The following is a 12,758-nucleotide window of genomic DNA, read 5'->3' as shown; positions in this document are numbered from 1 at the left end:
GTTATTTTATATTTTCTGCACTATGAGCAACAAACGTAAACGTTACGATTTCAAAATATTTCTGCGAAGAAATATTTTTTTCATTTTTTTCTACTTTTTTTTATTTTGCGAAGAAGAATTTTTTCTATACAAGAAAAATATTTTTTCTATAAAAGAAAAATAAAGAAGAGATTAAAAAATATTTTTTCTATTCAAAAAAGAATGTTGGAAAATTAATAATTCAAAATTTGGAATTGTATTTTTTCCACTATTACAATCAGCTTTCTTTGTTTATTTGTTTTTTTTCTGCTAAAAATAAATTCTAATTTTTTTATCTTTATCTAATTAATTCATTTTTGAATTCATTTTATTCTTCTTAAAAATGTGTCAAAGTATTTTTTTTTGGAATCGATAAATATTTAATATTTGAAGAATAATAATATTCGAACAATATTGCAACTGTGCATATAAAACTTAATGTAAATCATATATCATCTGTGAACTGATAACATTAAAATAAGATCTTGAGGATCAGAAATAAACCGAGTCAGGCGATTTTTGATAAATTAATTTCAATAATAATTCTTATCAATGAAAGAAAATGTATAATTAAAATATATACTAAATATAAAAGAAAGTAAAAATATTTTATCATAGATAAGCAAATATTTGCCTCTGGCACTGAAAAATTTTGTCACTACTTCAAACTATTAAATAATTAAATAATAAAATTGCTAATTAATAAAACTATTAACTAATTAAAATATTAATGAAATTATGAACTGGTAAATAGTCATTAATTATTGTTAATAATAATAAATTCAAACTAGATAAAAAAATTTACCAACTTTGAAAAATATTTATTTAAAAAATATTAATTAATTGCTGCTTAATTAATTATTAATTAGTTAATTAATTAACGATATGAAGAAGATCATAAACTGAGGGAAAAAATTTATTTTAACCAAATTATTTACTATTTGACTACTATTTATAAAATAAATATTTATAAACTGATTGTTTAAAAAATAAATAATTATTAAATGGATATTTATAAAATAAATATTTATTTACTTAAGAAACTTTTTTTTTTTAATTCAACTTCATAATTCGAAACCAAAAATTTCTATGTTTGAATTAAATATTATTTCGAGTATTATTTAATTGATTATTTTAAATAAAAATTATTTGAACTCAATACTATTTAATTCATTAAAATAACAATTAATTGATGCATATAAATAGCCAAATATTCTACTATTTAAATGAAATAAATTTTTTAATAAACAAAAAATCATTTATATTTCTCAAATTGTCTAGAAACATGATGCCTTAATTATAATAATAAAATTTTTTTTGGAAAATAAATTTAGAAATAAAAGTTTTTGTTTTAAGAATAATTGTTTACTAAATAATAAATAAATGGTAAATAATATTTACTTCAATTTCAATTTATTTCCATTTAAATGCAAAGTCAGAAAAATTAAAAATTGAAAATAATATTTGTCTCGCGCAAACATTAAAAAACAATGAGATATATATATAATAAGAAGGATGTGAGTTTATTTTTAAATTAATTTAAACAAATTATTCCCAAAAGCTTAAGAGGAGGATGTCCTACTTGATAAGATTACTGATAAAAATTTAATCTTTATGCATCCAAAATTAATTACTGAAGCGGATCAAATTTAATATAAAAGCGTCGAATTCTCCATCCAAATCATCACAGTCCTTTCACTTGAAACATTAAGTGCTTCTAAAAACAATTCAAAGTAAGAAATTAACATTCAATAAGAAGTAAATTAATATTCAATAAATTTTCAGTATTAATTAATTAATAAATTTTCGATATTAATTAATAAATTTTTGTTATTAATTAATAAATTCTTGTTATTAATTAATTTTTTAATACTAATTGAATAATTAATATTTAGTAATAATTAAATTACTAAATAAATTTAATTCGAAAAATTAAATTAAAAATCACTGACTAATTAATAGAAATAATTTGTCAAAATTTACCAACTAATTCAAAAGGCAGTGAAAAAAAAATTAACGAAACTTTTCAAAATTTGTCAACAAATTAAACTTTAAAAAAGAAATATTTTCTTTTATATTAAATTAATATTAACTTTGTGTTAAATTTTTTTTCCTAAAAAATAAATTTGTTATTAACAAATATTGATAGACTTTTAAATAATAACAATGTTTTATAAGAAAAATTACTTTTTATTAACAATATTTTTCATTCTACCTCTTTAATGGAACTTTACAATTTGCTTGTAACTATTTCTATTTTTTAATTTTTTTTTAAATCTGCTTGTGACTATTTTTTCTTTGTTTTTTTGCAAAAAGAAAAAAAAATTGTTTTGACAGTAAAAATGAATTAATTCTAATTATTTTCAATAGGTTTTTATTCAAATTCATTTGAAAAATCAAGATGAAATACTCCGTTGTTTTCCTTTTGTTCGTCGGTCTCTGCGTCGTTGCCACTTTTGCCAACGAAGAGCCATCAGTTGAAGATGTTGGCACAGAATGCGGAGAGAATGGTGCACCTGTAAGTTTAAAAAATTCATTTTCTAATTATTATTTTATTAATTATTATCAATTATTATTTCTAATTGCAATTATTATATTTATTTAAATACATAATTTAAATATATTTTTTAATTAAAATAATATTAATTATTTATTGTTATATTAAATTTTCAGTGCACAAAGGACTTAGACTGTTGTAAGGGCAACCGGTGTAATGACAAAACTCAAAGATGCGAAAGACGATGCCGCCGTGAAGGAGACCGAGTTAGTAATTTTTTTTTTTTTTATTTAATTAATATTACTTTATTGTATTTTTTCTAATTTTCTTATTATTATAATTATTTTCTTTATTTTTTATTGTTCAATTTATTTATTCGTTAATATTCAAAAGTCGAATATACAGAAAAAATATAGAGAAAAATTTTTCTAATGAAATAAAGAAATTATTTTTGGAAAAAAAAATAATGAAAAAATTGTTTCTTTAATTTTATAGTGCGAACGTGACAGGAACTGCTGCGAAGGAATGAAATGCCGCAACAAGAAGTGCGCTCGTCAAGATTGCGGTAGAGGAGGAGCCAAGGTAAAAATTTAATTTTCTTTTTTGACAGTACGTTAATATTTACAAGAACAAAAAAATGATAATCAATTTTTTTTAACATTTTCTTTCGACAAAACGAGAAAAATTAAATAACATTTCTTTGCATTAAAATAAAAAAAAAAAAATAACTTCTCTTTGGAATAAAATAAAATAGTACAGTATAGTATTTCTTTTTTAATAAAATAAAAAAATTAAGTAACATTTCTCGAAATCGAAAAAAGATTTTTTTTTAATATTTCTAGAAAGAAAAATATTCTTTTTAATAAAATTAAATATTTCACTTTCATTTTTTTAGTGCGAAAACAACTTGAACTGTTGTCAAGGTTTGGTGTGCAGAAACAAACGTTGCTCCGAGAGAATGTAAATTTAAAAAAAAATGGACAATCAAACACTGAACGAATATCTGGACAGCGAATAATACCAATTCTACTTAAATGATATGTTTTAATTTTTCTTAATTATCACTATTATTTCCTTTGTAAATACCAAATTTATTAAATAAATAAAAACTAAAATCAAAAAACCTATTTTTCATTTAAATTCCTCACACTTTAATTTCTAAATTATATACTAGAAATTTTCATTTTTTTCTCTTATAAAAAATAAACAAAAAATCAAAATTCTAAACATATTTTCTTATGAATCAAGCTAAGAAAAATTTATTTTTGTTGAATTGCTTTCACTTTTTTTCAAGTCGCAAAACTTTTGCGAATGCAATGAATAAATAAACATTTTAAAAAAATATTATTGTTTAATTATGAAAGTTTTCCTTAAAGAAAATTATTTCGAGTTGATATAAATTTGGAGAATTATTCTTCATGAACAATTTTATTTTCTTCTTTCGCTGAAGAATTTTCATTTCTACTTAATTTCGCAAAAAGGTAAAAATTTCTAATTAATCATTTTTTACACTGTTTTGAAAAAATTATTTCAATTTAAATTATTTAATAAAACTACTTTAGAAAATTTTACATTTGTACATTATTATTTTATTTATATTATTAAAATTTAGTAAAATTAAAAAAATATATTATTAGAATGAAAAATTATTGAATTAAATTACAGTATTAAAATTTCAAATGAAAAATCTAATTTCTTTAGTAAAAATTAACTGAAGAAATTAGATTTTTCATTTAAAAGTTTCAATTTGTAAATTATTTACAATTAATTATATTAATAAATTTTCAAATTATTATTTTGTAATTATTATTTTGCTACTATTTTGCAAATGAAAAAAAAAGAAATTATAAATTATAATTCATTTTAATAACATTAGGTAATTTTATGTTTAACTACTTTAGTTTAATTAATTCGATTTATTTAGTAAATATTTATTTTAATTAATTTATTATTTAGATGAGGTATTTTATTAATTTTCTCTTAATCGTTGGACTTTTGGTGATAACTGTCAATGGTCAACCCTGCAAACCTGCATTCTCTTCAGTGAGGAAAAACAATATTTTTGATAAACTATTTATTATTTTCTTCATAATATTAGTTAATATTTAATTAAACATTCAAAATTTTTTTTTCCAAGTGCGTGACGACTCGAGAATGTTGCCCTAATCTTGAATGCGACATCCAAGATCGCCAATGCTTGGGTCGACTTAGATGTCGAAGATTGGGAAATCATGTAAGTGAATATAATTTTTCAAAAAAACATTTTACTATTAAAAAACTTTTCATAAAATCTCTAATATTTTTTTTAAATTATTAAATTTTATTCATTGTAATTTTAATTATATTTTATTTAATACAATTGACTCTATTTATTGAAAAATATGTTAAAAATTGATTTTATAAAAATAAAAAATATTTTTTTCTCATTTCTCAGTGTATTACCGATATAAATTGCTGTGCTGGTCTTCGCTGTCATCCACAACGACAAACATGTGTCAGGGCTCAGGATATTTGTCAACAATGGGGACAATATGTAAGTATAAAAAAAATTAATCTTGAATAAAAAAAAAAAATTTCTATCTATTTAGATTTATTTAGAAAAAAATTTATTCATAAATATAATATTTATTTATTTATCTACAAAATCTGTTTATTTTGAAAATAAAATAAATATTTTTAACAAGATTTATTCAGAAAAATAATATTTAGTAAATAAAGTAAATATTCAGAAGAAAAAATTTACTCAGGAATACATTTTGCTTCCTCATAAAGGAAGCCTTATAGTGATTTTCAAAAATATCTAAAAAAAAAAAATTTTTCCACAATTTTTTAATTTTTGAAAAAAAATTAATTTTTGGATTTTTTGAAATAACTTTTTTCTATATTAAAATTTTTATTAATTCTTGTCAAAATTGCATTCCTGACATAAAAACGAATCGATTCATGTATATAAAGTATATATTTTATCAAAATTTATAGAATTAATAAATATTTTAATTTTTCACAAAAAATTTAAATTTTGTATTTTTTGACATTTTATCTTAACACTTTAAAATAATTATTCTAAAATAAAAAATTAAACAATTGGTATATATTATATTGAGGAAGCTTAATGATCATGAAATGAACAACTTGCTTTTTAAATAATATTCGGTAATAAAAAAAATAATAATAAATAAAATAATAATAATAATAAAATATTAGATATTTAAAAGAATTTATCACTTGGTAAAAAATTATATAATTAATATAATTAAATTAATAGAAATTAATGTTAATAAAAATATTGTTTATTTATTTTAAGTGTGATGCCTTTAATCAATGCTGTTCTGGTTTGAGATGCAATAGAGGCCGATGTGGACAATAATCTAGTCGATAAATCATATTAAAAAAAAATTGTAAATTCAAAAATTACAATTAGAAATTATTCAAATAAATTAACATATGTCGAAAATATACAAAGCCTTTTGTAACTATTTTTAGAAGTTTCCGTTTCTTCCTATTTTTTTGCATTTAAAATAAAAATTGTCTTTTATTTATTTATTTTTTTATTTATTTAATTGTCTTTTTCTTTATTTAAATTAATTTTAATTTAAATAACAACATTCATAATTTAAGTAATACGTAAAATATTTTAATTTTTTATGTATTTTTCAATAAACACTATTATTTCTTTTGTAAACATCAAATTAATTAAATAAATTAAAAATTAAATCAAAAAATTATTTTTCACTTCAATTCCACGAACTTTAATTTGTTAAACAAAACAAAAAGCAATTCTAAACAAAAATAATAGTCCATTTAGTCCATTTTTTTAGACTCAAGCAATAATAACGATAAGAACAATTTATTGACTTAATTTTGCTTCCTCATGAGGAAGCTTTGCATTGGTGACGATTTTCAATTTTTCAAAAGAAGGTTATATGGACTCATTTTCATCTAGAACATATGTATATTCAATTATGAGCAAATGTCCAGATGTATGTGTGTGTATGTATGTGTGTATGTGTGTGTGTATGTGTGTATGTGTGTGTGTATGTCACAAAAATTGTGTACAAATTATCTCAGACAAATTTTGATGGATTGTCCTGAAATTCTGCAGGTTTATTGCAGTCATTAATACCTGAAATCTGACACAAGGATTTTCAAAAATATCTACAAAATTTTTTTTTATACAATTTTTTTAAAATTCAGAAAAATTTTTTTCTTTGTATTTTCTGAAATAATTTTTTTTATTTGTTAATATTTTTATTAATTATTCTCAAAGTTACATTCCTGGCAAGAAAACGAATCGATTGATGTATACAAAGTATATATTTTATCAAAATTTATAAAATTAATAAATATTTTTCTTTTTCACAAAAAAATTCAAATTTTGTATTTTTTTCATAATTAATTTAATATTAATATTAATATTTTGAAATGATTATTCTATCATAAAATAGAAGCAATTGGCAAATGAAAGTGTAAATTTCACCAAATATTTATACAACAACTTATAAATGATTTATATAATTTTATTTTTAACAAAATCTTCTGGACGAACCCTTTTGTACATAGTTTTTCAAAAGTTTGCAAAACCGCAATTTTTATATATTAAGGAAGCTAAATGGTCATAAAATGAACAACTTGTTTTCTCTCGAACTGCCTTTCAATTTTTTCAAGAGGCAAAAATTTTTGCAAATGAAATAATTATATTATAAATATATTTAACAATAATTATTTAAATATTAAGCCAATAGCGAGAAGAAGAATAATTTATTTTTGATAAACTGCTTTTCACTTTTTTCAAGTGGCAAAAATTTCGCAATGCAAAAAAACAAATAAACAAACAAACATTTAATAAGAAAAAAAATATTATTGTCAAATTACAACAGTTTTCCTCAAAGAGAATCATTTTGGATTGATATAAATTTGGAAAATTAATCATCATGAACATATTTTATTTTCTTCTTTCGCTGACGTATTTTCATTTCTACTTATATTTCCCAAAAAGGTAAAAAAATTTTGTTAACGCTTCTTTTTCTACATTGTCAATTTTTTAACTTAAATTATAACTAGGTACTTTATTAAATTTTAAATTATAACTTATTCAATTTAATTACATTATTAAACTTTCAAATTATATATGTAATTAAATTATTGAATTGAATAATTTAATTTTTAATTACATTAAAAATTTTTCTAATTTTTATTTTGCTTTTACTTTGCAAGTGAAAAGAAAATTATTTAATTTAATTACATTACTGAATTTTAAGTTCAATTGCTTTAATATAATTTATTTAATTTATTTACTAATATTTAATAATATTTATTTCAATTAATTTCTTCAGATGAGGTATTTTATTAATTTTCTCTTAATCGTTGGACTTTTGGTCGTAACTATCAGTGGCCAACCCTGCAAACCTGAAGGCTTTACTGTGAGTATAAAGCATTTTTTTATAGACTATTTATTATTGTTTACGTAATATTAGTTAATATTTAATTTTGCATTAAAAATAAATTTTTTTTTCAAGTGCGTTGCCACTCGAGAATGTTGCCCTAATCTTGAATGCAGCATCCATGATCGCCAATGCTTGGGTCGATTCACTTGCCGAAGATTGGGACAATATGTAAGTGAATATAATTTTTCAAAAAATATTTTACTGTTAGAAAACTTTTTTTAAAGTTAAATATTTTTTGAATTATTAAATTTTATTAATTTTAATTCATTTATTTGTTTTGATTATAATTATCTATTTTAATTTTAAATTATTTCTTAGTGTACTAGCGATGTAAATTGCTGCGCTGGTCTTCGCTGCCATCCACAACGATCAAGATGTGTCACAGCTGATTCACTTTGTCGACAATGGGGACAAGCTGTAAGTTAAAAAAAAATGAATCTTGAATAAAAAAATTATATTCTGTTTAGAAAAATAATATTTAGAAAAAAGTTATTTAGAAAAAAATTATTTAGAAAAAAGTTATTTTCAAAAATAATATTTATAATGAAAATTTTTTTGTAATTAAATTTTTTTCTAAATAGTAGTAATATTTACAAAAAATGGTAATTTTAATAAAAATATTTTTTATTTATTTTAAGTGTGATATCTTTAATAAATGCTGTTCTGGTTTGAGATGCAATATGAGAGGCCAATGTCAATTTTAATCAAGTGGATAAATCATAAAAAAATTGTAATTTCAAAAAATTACAAACCTCTGTTAAAAAACTATTCAAATAAATTAATATTGCAAAAATCTACAAAGCCTTTTTTATCTATATATTTAGAAATTTCCTTTTTCTCCTTTTTTTTTGAATTTAAAATAAAAATTTCCTTTTAATTATCTATATTTTCTTTATTTAAATTAAATTTAAATTAAATTTAAATAAAAAAATTCGTAATTTAAGAAATTCTTCATTTAAAGTAATTCTTTATTTAAGAATTAAAAAAAAATCTTAATTCAAGTAATATGTAAAATATTTCAATTTTGTATTTCTTTTTTAATTAGCACTATTATTTTTTTTTGGTATAAATATAAAATTTATTAAATAAATTAAAAATAAGAACAAAAAAGTTTTTAATTTTTACTACTGTGGAATTTTCTTATGAATCAAGCCAATAGCGATAAGAAAAAAAAATCTATTTTTGACAAAATGCTTTTCACTTTTTTCAAGAGGTAAAAGTTTCGCAAATGCAATAAATAAACAAACATTTAATAAGAAAAAAAATATTATTGTCCAATTACGACAGTTTTCCTCAAGGAGAATCATTTTGAGTGGATATAAATTGGAAAAATTATTTATCATGAACAATTTAATTCTCTTTTTGCTGAAGTATTTTCATTTCTATTTACATTTCCCAAAAAGGTAAAAATTTCTAGTTAACGCTTCTTTTTCTTTCAAAAAATTTTTTCAATTTAAATTAGAACTACTTTATTGAATTTTAAATAATAAACTATTCAAGTTAATTACATTATTAAATTTTCAAATTATAATTTATATTATTCAATTGAACTAAATTGATAAATTTTTAAATTATTATTTGAAAATTATTATTTTCCTTTAATTTTGAAAATAAAAAAAAAGAAATTATAAATTATTATTCAATTCAATTGTATTAACAAATTTTCAAATTATTATTTGTATTATTACATTGAACTAAATTGATAAATTTTTAAATTATTTTTTAAAAATTATTATTTAAAACTTATTATTTTCCTATTATTTATTATTATTATTTACTAAATTTTAAGTTTAATTAGTTTAATTAAATTAATTAAATTTATTTAGTAATATTTTTTCTAATTAATTTATTCAGATGAGATATTTTATACATTTTCTCGTAATTCTTGGACTTTTGGTCATAACTATAAGTGGTCAACCCTGTAGACGAGAAGGCTTTTCTGTAAGTATAAACAATATTTTTAATAAACTATTTATTTTCACATCAAATGATTAATCGAGAATAAAAAAATAATTATTTTTATCAATATTATTAATAATTTAGTAAAAAAAATTTTTTTCGAAAAAACATTTTTTTTATTATTAATTATTCATTAAGAAACTTTAATTTTGAATGACATATTATTTTTTTAAGTGCGTTGCCACTCGAGAATGCTGTGCTTCTCTTCAATGCAGCATCCAAGATCGCAAATGCTTAGGACGATTTACGTGTCGACAATTGGGACAATATGTAAGTGAATATAATTTTTTGGATAATTTTACTATTATAGATAATTTATTAATTAAGGATCAGTTGTTCCTCTCTATTATTTTTTGATTTATTAAATTTTATTTATTTATTTTTATCTATTATTTAATACAATTAACTCTATTTATTGTAAAAATATGCTAAAAATTATTTACATATATTAAAATTTAAAAAAAAAAATTTCCTTCATTTCTCAGTGTACTAGCGATGTAAATTGCTGTAGTGGTCTTCGTTGTCATCAACTAAGGCAAAGATGTGTTAGAGCCGATGAAATTTGTCAAAAATTGGGACAAACTGTAAGTTTCAATAGAAAAAAAATTGAATCTTGAATAAAAAAATTTTTTATTTATATAAACAGATTTATTTCTAAAAAATAATATTTAGGAAATAAAATAAAAATTTAGAAACAAAGTGTATTAATAAAAAAATAATATTTAGAAAACAAAATATTTAGGAAAAAATTTAATTCTAAAAAAATTATTTAGAAAATTCAGTAAATGTTTAAAAAAAAAAGTTTATTTATTAATGTTTTTATAAATATTAATTATTTATAAAAATAATTTATTAAAAAATTAAAAATATTTATTTTTTTAGTGTGATCCTTTTAATCGATGCTGTTTTGCTATGAGATGCAGTTTGGGCCGATGTGTATATTAATTTAATGGATGTATCATAATAAAAAAAATTGTAATTTTGAAAATTACAAATCTGCGTTACAAACTTTTTAAATAAATTAATACGCTAAAAATTTACAGAGCCTTTTGTATCTATATTCAGAAATTTTATTTTCCTCCTTTTTTTGAATTTAAAATAAAAATTGTTTTTTAATTTTTTTATATTTTCTTTAGTTAATAAATAAAAAAAAATTCATATAATTTAAGTGATACGTAAAATATTCGTCTTATTTAAAATTAAAATAATTTTTTTCAGGAAAAAAAAAACTTTTTTTAGAAACTGTTGCTGGCATCATTTAGTTACAGTAATAACTAAATTATCACTGATAAAAAAAAAAGTAATCATTAAATTTCAAAAGTTTTCCTTATGTGAATCATTTTAAGCGAATATAAATTTCGTAAAATATTTTTTCAGAATTATTTTCATTTAGAGATTGCTTCTAAGAGACATCAGTGAAATTCTTAAATACAAATCTTTTATATTTTTTATTGAACTAAAGATTATTTGATTTGATTTGATTTTTTTTTTTGACGCTATTTGAAGAAATTAAGATGAAATCTTCACTAATTTTATTATTCTGCGCTGGAATTTTTATTGTTCTTGTCAATGGACAAGGTTGTGCCCGCGAAAACAGACCCGTAAGTTTTGAAGTATTTTTTACCTTAATTATTTTTTTAATTTTTTGTTTTCTGAAAGAAACGATAAAGTTTGCTTATTTTTCAATTTAAAATTGGACTAAAAATTCAAAATAAATAAATTTAATTAATTTTTTCAATTTTTTAATTAATTTTTTAATTTTGCTTACTTTTTAATTTAAAATTGGACTAAAAATTCAAAATTTCGATTTTTAAGTGTGAATACGATCAACAATGTTGTGCGAATCTCGAGTGTAATAATTGGGACAAGAGATGTCAACAACGTGGCAGATGTCAAAGATGGGAGCAAAGGGTAAATTTTGAATTCTACCTATTTTTATGTTTTCAAAAAGATATTTTGGAAAAAAAAATTGTATAAAATTTTTTTTTTCTAAATTGAATTTGTAAATTAATATTTTCGATATTCGCAGTGTAATCAGGATTCGGATTGTTGCCATGATTTGCGCTGTAATCCATCTAATAAAAAGTGTATAAGGAGAGAAAATGATTGTCAACCACAGGGACAGTTTGTGAGTAATGAAAAAAAAATTCGTATTTATTAAATTCTTATTTATTTTCAATAACTAAATTAATTTATTTATTTGTTCTTGAAAAATAGAAAATACAAAATAAAATAATTATAAAAAATAAAATATACAAAATACAAAATAATTATAAAAAATAAAATAGACAAAATACAAAAAATTAGAAAACTAAAAAAAAATTTGATTTTATTTACAGTGCGCACTTCGAAGATGCTGTGGAGGTTTAAGATGTATCGACAGCAGATGCGTTCGTTAAAAAAACGCAATATAATTTTAAATCATTATTATTTTATTCATTAAATTCTATTTTATAATTTGTATTTTTCAATTTCAATCACAATTATTGTTTACAATTTTACTTCATAATAAAATTAATTCATATTTTTTTAATTTCTATTTTCAATACTTATTTTTAATTTCCGGTAATTTAAAATTTTCTCTAATTTTGTTAAAATTCATTATCGATTATAAAACAATGTTTTCTTTTTAACATTGTATACCGAGTGAAGATAGGAAATGTTATTTTATTGATAATTTGAAAAATATCTAAACAGGAAAGAAATATTTATTATTTAAAATATTTTATTTATTTAGGTATTTATTCATTTAAATAAAAGTATATAAAATACCTACATTTTTAAGGTTAATTAATTTCTATTTTATACTTACTATGTACAATGGATGCACTAAAAAATAC

General features: G+C 19.8%; 4 protein-coding genes across 4 annotated transcripts; all 4 read left to right on the top strand.

Annotated features, from left to right (window-relative positions):
• The first annotated feature begins 1,665 nt into the window (after positions 1 to 1,665).
• LOC122511593 (protein jagged-2-like) lies at positions 1,666 to 3,638 on the top strand. The gene is made up of 5 exons (XM_043626948.1): positions 1,666 to 1,751; positions 2,389 to 2,536; positions 2,692 to 2,781; positions 3,011 to 3,097; positions 3,411 to 3,638. Exons 2-5 carry the CDS (start codon positions 2,420 to 2,422, stop codon positions 3,477 to 3,479), a joined length of 363 nt encoding a protein of 120 aa, XP_043482883.1. The 5' UTR covers positions 1,666 to 1,751; positions 2,389 to 2,419; the 3' UTR covers positions 3,480 to 3,638.
• A 323-nt stretch (positions 3,639 to 3,961) lies between these two features.
• LOC122511591 lies at positions 3,962 to 5,953 on the top strand. The gene is made up of 5 exons (XM_043626947.1): positions 3,962 to 3,996; positions 4,472 to 4,558; positions 4,653 to 4,748; positions 4,950 to 5,048; positions 5,820 to 5,953. The coding sequence occupies exons 2-5, from the start codon at positions 4,472 to 4,474 to the stop codon at positions 5,880 to 5,882; spliced, it is 345 nt and encodes a 114-aa protein (XP_043482882.1). The 5' UTR covers positions 3,962 to 3,996; the 3' UTR covers positions 5,883 to 5,953.
• A 1,551-nt stretch (positions 5,954 to 7,504) lies between these two features.
• LOC122511590 lies at positions 7,505 to 10,958 on the top strand. Its single transcript, XM_043626946.1, has 5 exons — positions 7,505 to 7,511; positions 9,814 to 9,900; positions 10,093 to 10,188; positions 10,404 to 10,502; positions 10,801 to 10,958. The coding sequence occupies exons 2-5, from the start codon at positions 9,814 to 9,816 to the stop codon at positions 10,861 to 10,863; spliced, it is 345 nt and encodes a 114-aa protein (XP_043482881.1). The 5' UTR covers positions 7,505 to 7,511; the 3' UTR covers positions 10,864 to 10,958.
• A 333-nt stretch (positions 10,959 to 11,291) lies between these two features.
• On the top strand, positions 11,292 to 12,435 carry LOC122511589. Its single transcript, XM_043626945.1, has 4 exons — positions 11,292 to 11,519; positions 11,734 to 11,829; positions 11,948 to 12,046; positions 12,258 to 12,435. The coding sequence occupies exons 1-4, from the start codon at positions 11,433 to 11,435 to the stop codon at positions 12,315 to 12,317; spliced, it is 342 nt and encodes a 113-aa protein (XP_043482880.1). The 5' UTR covers positions 11,292 to 11,432; the 3' UTR covers positions 12,318 to 12,435.
• Positions 12,436 to 12,758: the final 323 nt, after the last annotated feature.

Source organism: Leptopilina heterotoma, unplaced genomic scaffold, assembly GCF_015476425.1.
Source record: "Leptopilina heterotoma isolate Lh14 unplaced genomic scaffold, ASM1547642v1 Lhet_88, whole genome shotgun sequence".
NCBI lineage: Eukaryota > Metazoa > Arthropoda > Insecta > Hymenoptera > Figitidae > Leptopilina > Leptopilina heterotoma.
Note: the sequence above shows the minus strand (reverse complement) of the source record. Positions and strands in the feature narration are given on the sequence as shown.